The sequence below is a fragment of the Eschrichtius robustus genome, chromosome 13 (genome assembly GCF_028021215.1).
Source record: "Eschrichtius robustus isolate mEscRob2 chromosome 13, mEscRob2.pri, whole genome shotgun sequence".
NCBI classification, from domain to species: domain Eukaryota; kingdom Metazoa; phylum Chordata; class Mammalia; order Artiodactyla; family Eschrichtiidae; genus Eschrichtius; species Eschrichtius robustus.
Window position 1 is genome coordinate 96,956,280 of NC_090836.1, and position 13,718 is coordinate 96,969,997.

General features: G+C 49.1%; 1 protein-coding gene across 1 annotated transcript in view; it reads right to left on the reverse strand.

Moving 5' to 3' along the window:
* FAM227A (family with sequence similarity 227 member A) overlaps positions 1–13,718 on the reverse strand; it is a 94,416-nt gene that overhangs the window by 38,021 nt on the left and 42,677 nt on the right. The window contains 3 exon segments of the mRNA XM_068561979.1: positions 2,178–2,228; positions 2,955–3,006; positions 7,750–7,857. Coding sequence (XP_068418080.1) covers positions 2,178–2,228; positions 2,955–3,006; positions 7,750–7,857 — 211 coding nt within the window.

A 13,718-nucleotide genomic window follows, 5' to 3' on the forward strand; every position in this document is an offset into this window, starting at 1 on the left:
GAGCCTCCCAGGGAGGCCAACAGGGCAGTTGGATAGACCTGCCTAAGTCCCAAGCGAGGCCAGGGTGTGGAGGGAGATTTGGGTGTTACTGGCATATGCGTGGTATTTAAAGCCACCAGACCAGATGAGACCAGCTGGGAAGAATATATAGACAGAAGGGGAAGGAGCCAGGCTAGAGCTGACTGATGAGACAGGGAGCCAGCCGGGAAGGAAGACCCTTGAAAAAGTCTGGCAACGTAGAAGCTAAGAGAAAAAGGCATTTCAAGAAGATGGGAGGGACTTCCCTGGTGGCGCAGTGGTTAGGAATCCGCCTGCCAATGCAGGGGACACGGGTTCGAGCCCTGGTCTGGGAAGATCCCACATGCCGCGGAGCAACTAAGCCCGTGTGCCACAACTACTGAACCCATGTGCCACAACTACTGAAGCCCGTGTGCCTAGAGCCCGTGCTCCACAAGAGAAGCCCCTGCAATGAGAAGCCCGCGCACTGCAACGAAGAGTAGCCGTCACTAGCCGCAACTAGAGAAAGCCCGCGCGCAGCAACAAAGACCCAACGCAGCCCACCCCCCCAAAAAAAATGAAGGTGGGAGCAGCCCACCACATGACACAGACCAGAAGAGTGTACAGATTAGGGGCCAGGCGAGGTTGGCCAGAGCAGGTGCAGAGGCACACGGAGGGCAGGAACCCACTGGAGTGGCTGAGGAAAGGAGATGCCGGTGCAGACGAGTCTTTCAAGAAATTCTGTGGGAAAGGCAGCAAGAAACGGGGATGCAGAGACAAAGGGGATTTTCTTTGCAAAGGCAAGAGATGCTAGAGCAGGACTGTTCAACGATGGGAGTGATCCAACAGAGCGGGGGAAAACGATGATGCAAGAAAGAGGGTGCCAAGTGCAGGAGTGGAAGCCGAGGGGGCGAGGTCCGAGCACAAGTGGGGGGCAGGGCCCTTCCTCCACAGGCTCCGGGTTGGCGGGCGGCGAAGGTACAGATGGGGGCAGGCTGTTTCGGCAGGCGAGGGCCTTACTGCTGACTGCTTCTAATTTCGCAATTAAGACATTCCCTGGGAGATGCTGGGGTGGAGGGCGCGGGGGAAAGGACGACTGCAGCCGGAGAATTCTGCAAAGGGAACAGAGTGAAATAAGGCTTTGGAGGAGTGGGAGCCTGGACGGGCTGGGGAAGCGCGGTAGCGCAGGCGGGCAGGGCTGAGTGCCCAGCTGAGACGTGTGGCTGTGGATCTACAGGGAGCCCAGCCGCACAGTCGGTGTGCTGCAACCTTCGTGGTGCCAGGAAGAAAGCACTGCTGTTACTGTGCTCATTTCACACCTGCAGAAACCAAGTCTTAGGAGAGTTAAGTAACTTGTCTAAGTCTGCACAGCTAGAATCTGAACCCGTGAGACCAGGCTCCTAGGCAGAGATCGTCAACCCCTGTGGGGACACGAAGACTTTCCAAGGAATAGTGGGACTGCCGGTTCTAAGAACACCCATTTCCAGATCCTCAAGTTTCCTTAGTTACTGTTTTCTGTGAGTGATCGTCCTGAGAATGTGCAGGTGTTGGCAGTATCCCTTAATCCCACTTTACAGAAGAAAGGCACACCTCCACCCATCCCAAACATCCTTTTGGTGAAGGTTCCAGGGTGGAAACACTCCCAGCTTTGCACCAAACAAAGGGGGAAGGCTGTTCTAACAGCAGATCAAGTCTCATAAGCTACTTGTTAAGAATGAAGCACGAGAAACTGGACGTCAGTCCAGAGCTCAAAGAGTAGCTGGGGAGAGCGCCGTGATCAGAGTCATGACCGAATAACTACATAAGTGCTCTGAAGGAGAGGGATGTGAGCACAGACGACAAGGATCCAAATCCAGACCAGGGTCAAGACAGCCGACCCTGAGGACGAGGGCCTCAGCTGGGATGGAAGGATAAGTATGTGTCCCCTAAAACAGGGACGACAAACTTCTGCAAAGAGCCAGAGAGTAAATGTTTCTGGCTTTGCAAGCCATTGATTCTCTATAGCAACCACTCAACTCTGCCGCAGAGTCAAAGGCGATAATCAACCAGCAACTGTGACTGTGTGCCAGTAAGGTGTTATTTATGACAACAGGCAGTGGAAGGCCTCATTCTTAGTTTGCCTGGACATTTATCAGAAAAAAATAGGCCTTGGTTGGTAGCGTTGGATGATTTCGAGCTACCAGTGGGAGGAGATGCTGACAATGGTGAGGGCAGCGGTGGAGGGATCTTTCCTGGGACAAAAGGAACGGCAGGTCCAGAGGCCAGGTATAGGTAGGGGGTGTGGTGGCTACAAGGAAAAAGGTCCCTGCGGCAGGAGCCCCAGAGTCCGGGAGGGTGGCAACAGGGCTGGCCAGACATGGCAGGGCCCCGCAGGGCCGTCTACCCCAAGGCAGGAGGAAGCTTTCCGAGGCTTGGAAGGCGTTTTTCATTTGGGCTGAGGACGGTGTTTAGGGCTGGGGGAGTAGGGCAGGGCCAGGTGGTGACAGGATGATGTAATCAGATTTGTGTTTTGAAAACACTGTGGGGGTATGAGAGCCTGAGGGAGACAGGAGCCTACTGCATTAGTGAAGGGAGCTCAGCCTGGGGTGTTGGGAGTGGAAGGGAGAGGAGTGGTGGTGCTGGGCGCTACGCAGCAGGGAAGAGGAACTGGGCAGAGAGGAACAAGGAGGTGTCGGGAGGAGGGCCAGGTTCAGGCTGGAGATGAGGGTCATTGGGGAGGAGAAGATACAGAAGCACCTGTGCTGTGGCCTACACTTGAAGATTGCTTCCTTTCCTCTCTCCCCCCAGTCCTTGCATTTCTGGCTGCCCTTTAGTGCCCCACTCATCCATGTATATCTGGAGGAGTAGCAGGGCCCCTCCCCGAGATGATGGGGCAGGGAGTGCAGAGATGCGGAACCAACCGGAAGTCACTGAAGCTTAGGGGGCTCCAAGGGGTCTGGGCTGTGCCTCACACTCACCTGAGGGCAGCAGACCTTCCTGCTCTGGGGGGACTTCCGGCCGGAGTATCTCCTAGAAGTGAGGAAAGAAAAATCTCTTTCTAGGGAAGAGAAGAAAAGTAGTTCTTCAGTTCCTTCTTGTCTTGGGGGTGACACTGCAGAGCAGGAGCTTTGAGACAGCCCCCCTCCCTGGAGGCAACAGCAACAGCAAGAGGACTGGCCTCAGACAAAGCAGAGCCTCTCGGTCATTCCACCTGCTGAGTGACCTCGGGCAAATTACCTAACATCTCTGATCCTGTTAAAGGGTGTGAATACTAACTACTGTGAAGGGCTGATGAGCCAATTAAAGAAAATGATGTATGCAGAGAGTACACAGGGCAAGCACTCAACCCATAAGAGAAAACAAAAAACGCACTGGCTTCAAAAGAAAAACAAAAACTCAGAACTTTGCACAATTGAAATGAATAAGTGTTGGACTAAACACTTAAAAGAGTAACAATCTATCAACCTCTTAAGATGTTAAATTTAATATTCATTGAAATGTCATTAAATTTGAAGACAATTTCCAGGTTAGATTTTTTTTTTTCTCTTTGAAATTCCTGTGTGTCCATGACGACTGCTGGGAAAGCAAACCTTTTGAGTCAGTAGCTGCAAATGCTTAGAAAAATAAGTGGTGGCTATTATAATTTCCAGCTGATAACTGCAGCCATACTCTTCCCTAGGGGCTGCCAGTTATGCTCTTCCCTTGTGCCCTGGACCAGGACTTCTCAAACTGGAATGTGCTTACAGATCCCTGGGAGACCCCGGCAAACTGCAGGCTCTGCTTTAGTCGATCTAGAGAGACGTCGATGCTGCTGGTCCTTGGACCACACTTAGAGCAGCGAGTCTTTGCCACACCACGGGAGCCACGTGGGGCAGAGAGGTGAAGGCCCAGCAGCCTGCCTCCTGAGCCAGGAAACCAACCCCAGGGAGGAGGCCTCACGGGAGAGGGGGCTGCTGAACTACCCTGCCCTCCTCCCCTACCCAGTCTATTTCCGCTCTTTTCAGCTGGCATCTAAGAGCGAACAAGAGTGGCTCTCCTACCCCTAACCCTGTTAATTCCTCCAGCACACCTTTCTCTACTCTGTTTTCTCTTCTGTATCACTTTCCCTGAAATCTGGGCCCCGCCTTTTACCACCTGATGTTAATAGCTGTTTCAAAGTTCACTAACAGGGTTTTTTTTGGAGGGGGATGATGGGAATGTATTGGAATTAGTGGTGATGTGAATACACTAAAAATCACTGAATTACCCATTTCAAAAGGGTTAATTTTATGTTATGTAAATTAGGTTTCAATAAAGCCGATATATAAAGATCACCAACAACCTAACTGTATGATTCCATGGCTTCCTCCTAGGCCTGGTTCTGTGGTACTCTCTGTAGCAGCTGGCACCACTGACCATCCCTCAGTATAGCCCACCTTGGCTGCCACAGCCCTATTCTTTCTGGGCTCCTCCTGCCTCTGATTTCTCTTTCCGCCGCCTCCTGCGTGTAGGAGGTCCCCAAGGCTCTGACCTCAGCCTCCTTGTCTTCTCCCTTCTTTGATATTCCCGTTTAGAGGTAATTTCTACAAACACATCTATTTGAATAACTCCTCAGTCGGGAGTCCCAGCCCTGATCTCTCCCTTAGCCGTTATCACCAGCAATGTCTTAGACGTCTCCACCTGATGTTCCATCCTTCCTTCAAATTCATCATCTAAAATTGAACGTATAGCCTTTCTCCACAGACCTGATCCTCCTCTTGATCTCTTACTTCTAAATGGAACATCTACAAATGCTGGCTGCTAGATGCTTAGAGCTGCTTAGAATCTGGAACCCGCCCCAGCTCCAGTCTCCTCCTGGCCTGTCCTACTGTGCTTGAAAGCTCTTGAATTTCCATGAGCTTCCATCTTTCTTACGGCTTCACGTCCATCTTCACAACTGTGCAGAAAAGCGTTAACACAGCACTCCTGACTACTGTCCTTGAAAAGTCCTGATTGCAAGGTTGGCCCTTGACTGGCATCTGGGAATGTAGCTTTCGGGAGGGCTCCCACCACTGATAAGAGTGGTTCACTGTGCCTAAACTGTCTGTGCAAACAATGTGGTTTACGCTGAATACCCACTTTCCTTCTGGGAGTTTGGAATCTGGGTATGTGATCACACAGGGGAGCGCCTATGTGATCAGCCCCCAGTAAAACCCTGGGCATTGGGGTCCCTAACGAGCTCCTCTGACAGGCAACATTTCACACGTGTTGTCACAACTCGCTGGGGGAATTAAAGCGGGTCCTGTGTGACTCTGCGGGAAAGGACTCTTGCAAGCTTGTGCCTGGTTTTACTGGACTTTGCTCCACGTGTCTTTTCCCTTTGCAGATTGTGCTTTGTGCCCTTTCGCTGCCATAGATCACAGTGGCGAGTACGACTACACACTGAGTCCTGCGTGTGTCCTAGGGAATTACCGAAAGTTAACATGGCCTTGGGGACAATTCCCCCACCCTAGTTTAACCTAGCCACAATCCTAACTGCAGTTTTCCAGCCTTCAGAGAGAGGGTCTTGAGGGGACACGTCACCCAACTTCCCACCCAACACGGAACCTTTTAGGCAGCATGCGGCAGCTCTGCCAGGGCCCCCCAGGGATAGGAAGCTCACCACGGTGAGACAGCACTGCCTCTTGGGAGGTCCCTCCTTCCTGCCGAGCACCCTTGCTTTCCCCGAGGGCGTTAGACTGAGGGAGGGGAATGGTTTACCTAGTCAGAGAAGCCAGACTGACCAAAGCAGGAGACTGATTAGCCTATCTGGACAAAATCCTGGCTCCCCAACTGTGCTGAAAAACCCTGGGCACACGAACCTCTCTGCACCTCAATTCTTGCTGTAAGATGGAGGTGACAGGATTTCTCATAAAGCTGAAGTGGGGAATGACACAAGTCAAACACTGGCTGGTGCAGAGCACGACGTGTGCATTAGCATTATTTTTATTCAGATTACTGCTAGGTGCTCAGATACATGCTCTTTGACAGTATGAACTGTTTTCACCATATTTAAGAAAAAAAAAAAAACTCTCCTCACTCCTATCCCCTCCACAGGGTCCTAGATGTTGCTACGGGGGTTTGATTAGCCAGATGTTGTCTGCCCCCTGGGTCCTATTGACCATTAAAGACGAGGCTTTGCTGCATCCCTGGGGTGCCCCATAAAAAGGGGCAGACAGGGGGCTTCCCTGGTGGCGCAGTGGTTGGGAATCTGCCTGGCGGTGCAGGGGACGCGGGTTCGAGCCCTGGTCTGGGAAGATCCCACATGCCGCGGAGCGACTGGGCCCGTGAGCCACAATTGCTGAGCCTGCGTGTCTGGAGCCTGTGCTCCGCAACAAGAGAGGCCGCGACAGTGAGAGGCCCACGCAACGTGATGAAGAGTGGTCCCCGCTTGCCACAACTAGAGAAAGCCCTCGCACAGAAACGAAGACCCAACACAGCAATCAATCAATCAATCAATCAATCCATCAATAAGAACGTGAATTTCTAAAAAAAAAAAAAAAAAGGGGCAGACAGCCCCCAGCTGGAGGATGTAAATTTATCCTAACCCAAGGAGGCGTCGCCCTGGCTTCACAGTCCTGAGCTGAATCCTGGTTTAGCCACCCACAGGCTGGTTGCCCATCAGAGTCCTTTCACTGTTGCCACGGGGACTGCCTCACTGTTGCCACGAGGACTGCCTCTCTGTCCCCTCAGTGCCTGTGGGTCTTCTCACTTGCCGTCCCCTCTGCCTGGAACACAGTGGTCCTCCGCTTCTCCTGCCACTTACTGACCTTCTCAGGGCTGGACGGGGTCCCCCGCCTCCTGCTGCCTCAACACCCTGTATACCTGTCACCAGTGCCCAGTCCACTGTAGGATAACTGCCTGACCTCGATTTCCCACTAGACCACACAGCAGAGGCTGTGCTTGCCTCCACGCCGTGTTCCCAGTGTTTATTTAGCACAGCGCCTGGCACGTGGCGCTCTTTACGTGTCTGTTAATTGCGAAAAGAAAGTTGGCCTCGGGCAAGTTGCTTCTCTGAACCCTGGTTTCCTCAACTGTGAAGTGGATTTAATGTGTACTTCAGCAGGCCGTTGTGAGGATTAAATCAAAAGGATCCTGGGGCTTCCCTGGTGGCGCAGTGGTTCAGAATCTGCCTGCCAATGCAGGGGACATGGGTTCGAGCCCTGGTCCGGGAAGATCCCACATGCCACGGAGCAACTAAGCCCGTGCGCCACAACTACTGAGCCTGCGTTCTAGAGCCTGTGACCCACAACTACTGAGCCCATGTGCCACAACTACTGAAGCCCGCGTGCCTAGAGCCCATGCTCCACGACAAGAGAAGCCACCACAATGAGAAGCCCGCGCACTGCAACGAAGAGTAGCCCCTGCTCACCGCAACTAGAGAAAGCCCGCACGCAGCAACAAAGACCCAATGCAGCCAAAAATAAAAGAATAAAAAATAAAATAAATAAATATATATATATATATATATATATATATATATATATATATATATATATATATATATAAAGGATACCTGGTGCCTGGCACATGGTAGACACCTAATAACTGACATCTACTATTTTAAAATTCCCACACATCCCAGCACTTCTGGTGTGCTGACTCTACAGTTGCTAAGCATTAACATTTCAGTCATTTTGGAGGGTAGTATGGGGTACGTGAGAGAGAACCAAGCCTAAGGATTTCAGTATTAAGGCCCCTCCCAGCCCGGACTAGATGGTAGCTGGGTGTGTGGCAGGGGACAGAGGGGACGGAAGTCCCTAGCTGGCACCTTACCCTTCAGCAGTCTTTTTCTCTGCAACATTAATTCTTCTCTCCGGAATCTCTCTGGATCCAGTTTCGAGTAGTCCCAGCTATTATAGCTGTGTGGGCAAGGATATATACCTAAGAGGGAGTCAAGAGTGATCGTGAAAACTTCTGCAAAAGAGAAAGGGAGGCAGAAAATGGAAGACAGAGGCCTCTGAGATGCCCCTGCTGGTCCCGGGGAGGCTGGGCTTCCAGCATTATCCCTCCTCTCTCCCCCCAGTACTGGCCTTGTAGCCTTGAGTGAGCCACTTCCTCTCTATGAGACTTTGGTTTCTTCACCTGGAAAATGGAGATGCGATGCCCACCCTGCCCTCCTGACAGCGTGAGTGTGAGGATCAGATCACATCACACACGTGTGAACCTGTGACACGCTACACAGATGTGAAGGCATAGTAATTATTTGTTTTCCTGTCTACCTGCTCTGCCTTGAAGGCAGGGGCTGGGTCTGATTCATCTTTGCACCTCCAGGGTTTAGTATTGGACCTGGCACACAATAAATAGGCACTTAGTAAATGTTTGTTCAACATACTGTTATACTTCGCTGGGCTTCCCTGGTGGCTCAGTGGTTAAGAATCTGCCTGCCAATGCAAGGGACACGGGTTCAAGCCCTGGCCCGGGAAGATCCCACATGCCGCAGAGCAACTAAGCCTGTGTGCCACAACTACTGAGCCTGTGCTCTAGAGCCCGCAAGCCACAACTACTGAGCCCACGTGCCACAACTACTGAAGCCTGCGCACCTAGAGCCTGTGCTCCGCAACAAGAGAAGCCACCTCAATGAGAAGCTTGCACACAGCACCAAAGACCCAACACAGCCAAAAATAAATAAATAAATAAATTTATAAAAACAAACAAAAAACCATACTATTACACTTTGCTAAGTACCAGAAATGGCTTTGCCCAAAATATTCGATGGCGATGCTTATGGGGCAAATACTTTTCTTTTAAGGGAACCATTTTGTTTCAGAGTCCTGACTTCTTGGAGCCTGAATCCTCAGATATTAGAGAAATTCCACTATCTCTCACAGTTATTTGATTTAGGAAGGAAAAGACCAAAGATTACTTGAAAAATTTGAGCCCTTATGCAAAGCTGCTGTCTTCATTGGACAAAGAAAGCAGACAGGAGGTTTATTACTGGGGGTGGATTAGGGGAAGGAGGCACAGTCTTGGACAAAAAGGCGAATAGGAAGAAGGAACAGAAAGAAAAGAGTCAGAGAATGGGAGGCAAGATGGCATAGTGGTCAAAGACCTAGCTTTGCCGTGGGACAGCCTGGGTCTGAATACCTGCTCCCCCATTTGTTTCCTTTAGGACTTCTTTGATGCTGCATATGTTAAAAGGACTGAATAGGTGTGCAGAAAATAGTCAACATAGCAGTCTCAAGCCTACTGTCCTTAAAAAAGCCTGCTTGCAAGACTGGCCCTTGGTTGGCATCTGATATAAAACTTTCCCTAACTACCTAGGAGAAATAGATACATTCCTAGAAACATACAACCTACTAAGACTGAATTATCAAGAAATAGGGAATATAGTTCAAGATGGCAGAGGAGTAAGACGTGGAGATCACCTTCCTCCCCACAAATACATCAGAAATACATCTACATGTGGAACAACTATAGAACACCTTCTGAACGCTGGCAGAAGACTTCCCAAAAGGCAAGAAACTCCCCATGTACCTGGGTAGGGCAAAAGAAAAAAGAAAAAAACAGAGACAAAAGAATAGGGATGGGACCTGCGCCAGTGGGAGGGAGCTGTGAAGGAGGAAAGGTTTCCACACACTAGGAGGCCCCTTCGCGGGCGGAGACTGCGGGTGGCGGAGGGGGGAAGCTTCGGAGCCACGGAGGAGAGCGCAGCCAGGGGTGCGGAGGGCAAAGCGGAGAGATTCCCACACAGAGGATCGGTGCCGACCAGCACTCACCAGCCCGAGGGGCTTGTCTGCTCACCTGCCGGGGCGGGCGGGGACTGGGAGCTGAGGCTCGGGCTTCGGTTGGATCGCAGGGAGAGGACTGGGGTTGGCGGCGTGAACACAGCCTGAAGGGGGCCAGTGCGCCTCAGCTAGCCGGGAGAGAGTCCGGGAAAAAGTCTGCAACTGCCTAAGAGGCAAGAGACCATTGTTTCAGGATGCGCGAGGAGAAGGGATTCAGAGCACCGCCTAAACGAGCTCCAGAGACGGGCGCGAGCTGCAGCTATCAGCGCGGACCCCAGCGATGGGCATGAGATGCTAAGGCTGCTGCTGCCGCCACCAAGAAGCCTGTGTGCGAGCACAGGTCACTCTCCACACCTGCCCTCCCAGGAGCCTGTGCAGCCCGCCACTGCCAGGGTCCCGTGAGCCAGGGACAACTTCCCCAGGATAACACACACCGGCCTCTGCCGCCTGCAGGCTCGCCCCGCATTCCGTACTCCTCCCTCCCCCCGGCCTGAGTGAGCCAGAGCCCCCTAATCAGCTGCTCCTTTAACCCCATCCTATCTGGGTGGGGAACAGATGCCCTCAGGCGACCTACATGCAGAAGCTGGGCCAAATCCAAAGCTGAACTCCAGGAGCTGTGCGAACAAAGAAGAGAAAGGGAAATCTCTCCCAGCAGCCCCAGGAGCAGCGGATTAAATCTCCACAGTCAACTTGATGTACCTGCATCTGTGGAATACCTGAATAGACAACGAATCATCCCAAAACTGAGGTGGTAGACTTCGGGAACAACTGTAGACTTGGGGTTTGCTTTCTATGTCTAATTTGTTCCTGGTTTTATGTTTATCTTAGTTTAGTATTTAGAGCTTATTATTATTGGTAGATTTGTTTATTGATTTGGTTGCTCTCTTCCTTTTATATATATATATATATATTTTTTTTTCCTTTTCCTCTTTTTGTGAGTGTGTATGTGTATGCTTCTTTGTGTGATTTTCTCTATATAGCTTTGCTTTTACCATTTGTCCTAGGGTTCTGTCTGTCGGTTTTTGTTTTTTTTTTTAGTATAGTTTTTAGCTCTTGTTATCATTGGTGGATTTGTTTTTTGGTTTGGTTGCTCTCTTCTTTCTTTTTTTAAAAATTTTATTACTTTTAATTTTTTTATTTTTAATAATAGTTTTTTAGTTTTTGTTTTAATAACTTTATTTTTCTTTCTCTCCCTCTCTCTCTCTCTTTCTTTTTTCTCCCTTTTCTTCTGAGCCATGTGGCTGACACGGTCTTGGTGCTCCGGCCAGGGTCAAGCCTGAGCCTCTGAGGTGGGAGAACCGAGTTCAGGACACCGGTCCACCAGAGACCTCCCAGCCCCATGTAACATCAAACGGCGAAAGTTCTCCCTGTCTCAATGCTAAGACCCAGCTCCACTCAATGACCAGCAAGCTACAGTGCTGGACACCCTATGCCAAACAACTAGTAAGACAGGAACACAACCCCACCCATTAGCAGAGAGGCTGCCTAAAATCATAATAAGTTCACAGACACCCCAAAACACACCACCGGACGCGGTCCTGCCCACCAGAAAGACAAGATCCAGCCTCATCCACCAGCACACAGGCACCAGTCCCCTCCACCAGGAAGCCTACACAACCCATGGAACCAACCTTACCCACTGGGGGCAGACATCAAAAATAACAGGAACTACGAACCTGCAGCCTGAGAAAAGGAGACCCCAAACACAGTAAGTTAAGCAAAATGAGAAGACAGAGAAATACGCAGCAGATGAAGGAGCAAGGTAAAAACCCACCAGACCAAACAAATGAAAAGGAAATAGGCAGTCTACCTGAAAAAGAATTTAGAGTAATGATAGTAAAGATGATCCAAAATCTTCTAAATAGAATGGAGAAGATACAAGAAACGTTTAACAAGGACCTAGAAGAACTAAAGAGTAAATAAACAATGATGAACAACACAATAAATGAAATTAAAAATTCTCTAGGAGGAATCAATAGCAGAATAACTGAGGGAGAAGAACAGATAAGTCACCTGGAAGATAAAATAGTGGAAATAACTACTGCAGAGCAGAATAAAGAAAAAAGAATGAAAAGAATTGAGGACAGTCTCAGAGACCTCTGGGACAACAATAAATGCACCAACATTCAAATTATAGGGGTCCCAGAAAAAGAAGAGAAAAAAAAAGGGACTGAGAAAATATTTGAAGAGATTATAGTTGAAAACTTCCCTAATATGGGAAAGGAAACAGTCAGTCAAGTCCAGGAAGCACAGAAAGTCCCATACAGGATAAATCCAAGGAGAAACACGCCAAGACACATATTAATCAAACTATCAAAAATTAAATACAAAGAAAAAGTATTAAAAGCAGTAATGGAAAAGCAACAAATAACATACAAGGGAATCCCCATAAGGTTAACAGGTGATCTTTCAGCAGAAACCCTGCAAGCCAGAAGGGAGTGGCAGGACACATTTAAAGTGATGAAAGGGAAAAACCTACAACCAAGATTACTCTACCCAGCAAGGATCTCATTCAGATTGCATGGAGAAATTAAAACGTTTACAGACAAGCAAAAGCTAAGAGAATTCAGCACCACCAAGCCAGCTTTACAACAAATGCTAAAGGAACTTCTCTAGACATGAAACACAAGAGAAGGAAAAGACCTACAATAACAAACCCAGAACAATTAAGAAAATGGTAATAGGAAGACACATATTGATAACTACCTTAAATGTAAATGGATTAAATGCTCCAACCAAAAGACAGAGACTGGCTGAATGGATACAAAAACAAGAGCTGTACATATGCTGTCTACAAGAGACCCACTTCAGACCTAGGGACAGATACAGACTGAAAGTGAGGGGATGGAAAAAGATATTCCATGCAAATGGAAATCAAAAGAAAGCTGGAGTAGCAATTCTCATATCAGACAAAATCGACTTTAAAATAAAGACTATTACAAGAGACAAAGAAGGACACTACATAATGATCAAGGGATCAATCCAAGAAGAAGATATAAAAATTGTAAATATTTATGCACCCAGGGACTTCCCTGGTAGCACAGTGGTTAAGAATCCACCTGCCAATGCAGGGGACACAAGTTCGAGCCCTGGCCTGGGAAGATCCCACGTGCTGCAGAGCAACTAAGCCTGTGTGCCACAGCTACTGAGCCTGCACTCTAGGGCCCACGAGCCACAACTACTGAAGCCCGCACACCTAGAGCCCATGCTCCGCAACAAGAGAGGCCACCACAATGAGAAGCTCGCGCACCACAACAAAGAGTAGCCCCTGCTTGCTGCAACTAGAGAAAGCCCGCGCACAGCAACGAAGACCCAATGCAGCCAAAAATAAATAAAAGTAAATTTAAAAAAGTATTTATGCACCCAACATAGGAGCACCTCAATACATAAGGCAAATGCTAACAGCCATAAAAGGGGAAATCGACAGTAACACAATAATAGTAGGGGACTTTAACACCCCACTTTCACCAATGGACAGATCATCCAAAATGAAAATAAATAAGGAAACACAAGCTTTAAATGATACATTAAACAAGATGGACTTAATTGATATTTATAGCACATTCCATACAAAAACAACAGAAAACACTTTCTTCTCAAGTGCTCATGGAACATTCTCCAGGATAGATCATATCTTGGGTCACAAATCAAGCCTTGGCAAATTTAAGAAAATTGAAATCATGTCAAGTATCTTTTCTGACCACAACGCTATGAGACAAGATATCCATTACAGGAAAAAATCTGTAAAAAATACGAACACATGCAGGCCAAACAATACACTACTAAATAACCAAGAGATCACTGAAGAAATCAAAGAGGAAATCAAAAAATACCTAGAGGGGCTTCCCTGGTGGCGCAGTGGTTGAGAATCTGCCTGCCAGTGCAGGGGTAAGCGGGTTCGAGCCCTGGTCTGGGAAGATCCCACATGCCGCGGAGCAACTGGGCCCGTGAGCCACAACTACTGAGCCTGCGCGTCTGGAGCCTATGCTCCGCAACAAGAGAGGCCGCGATAGTGAG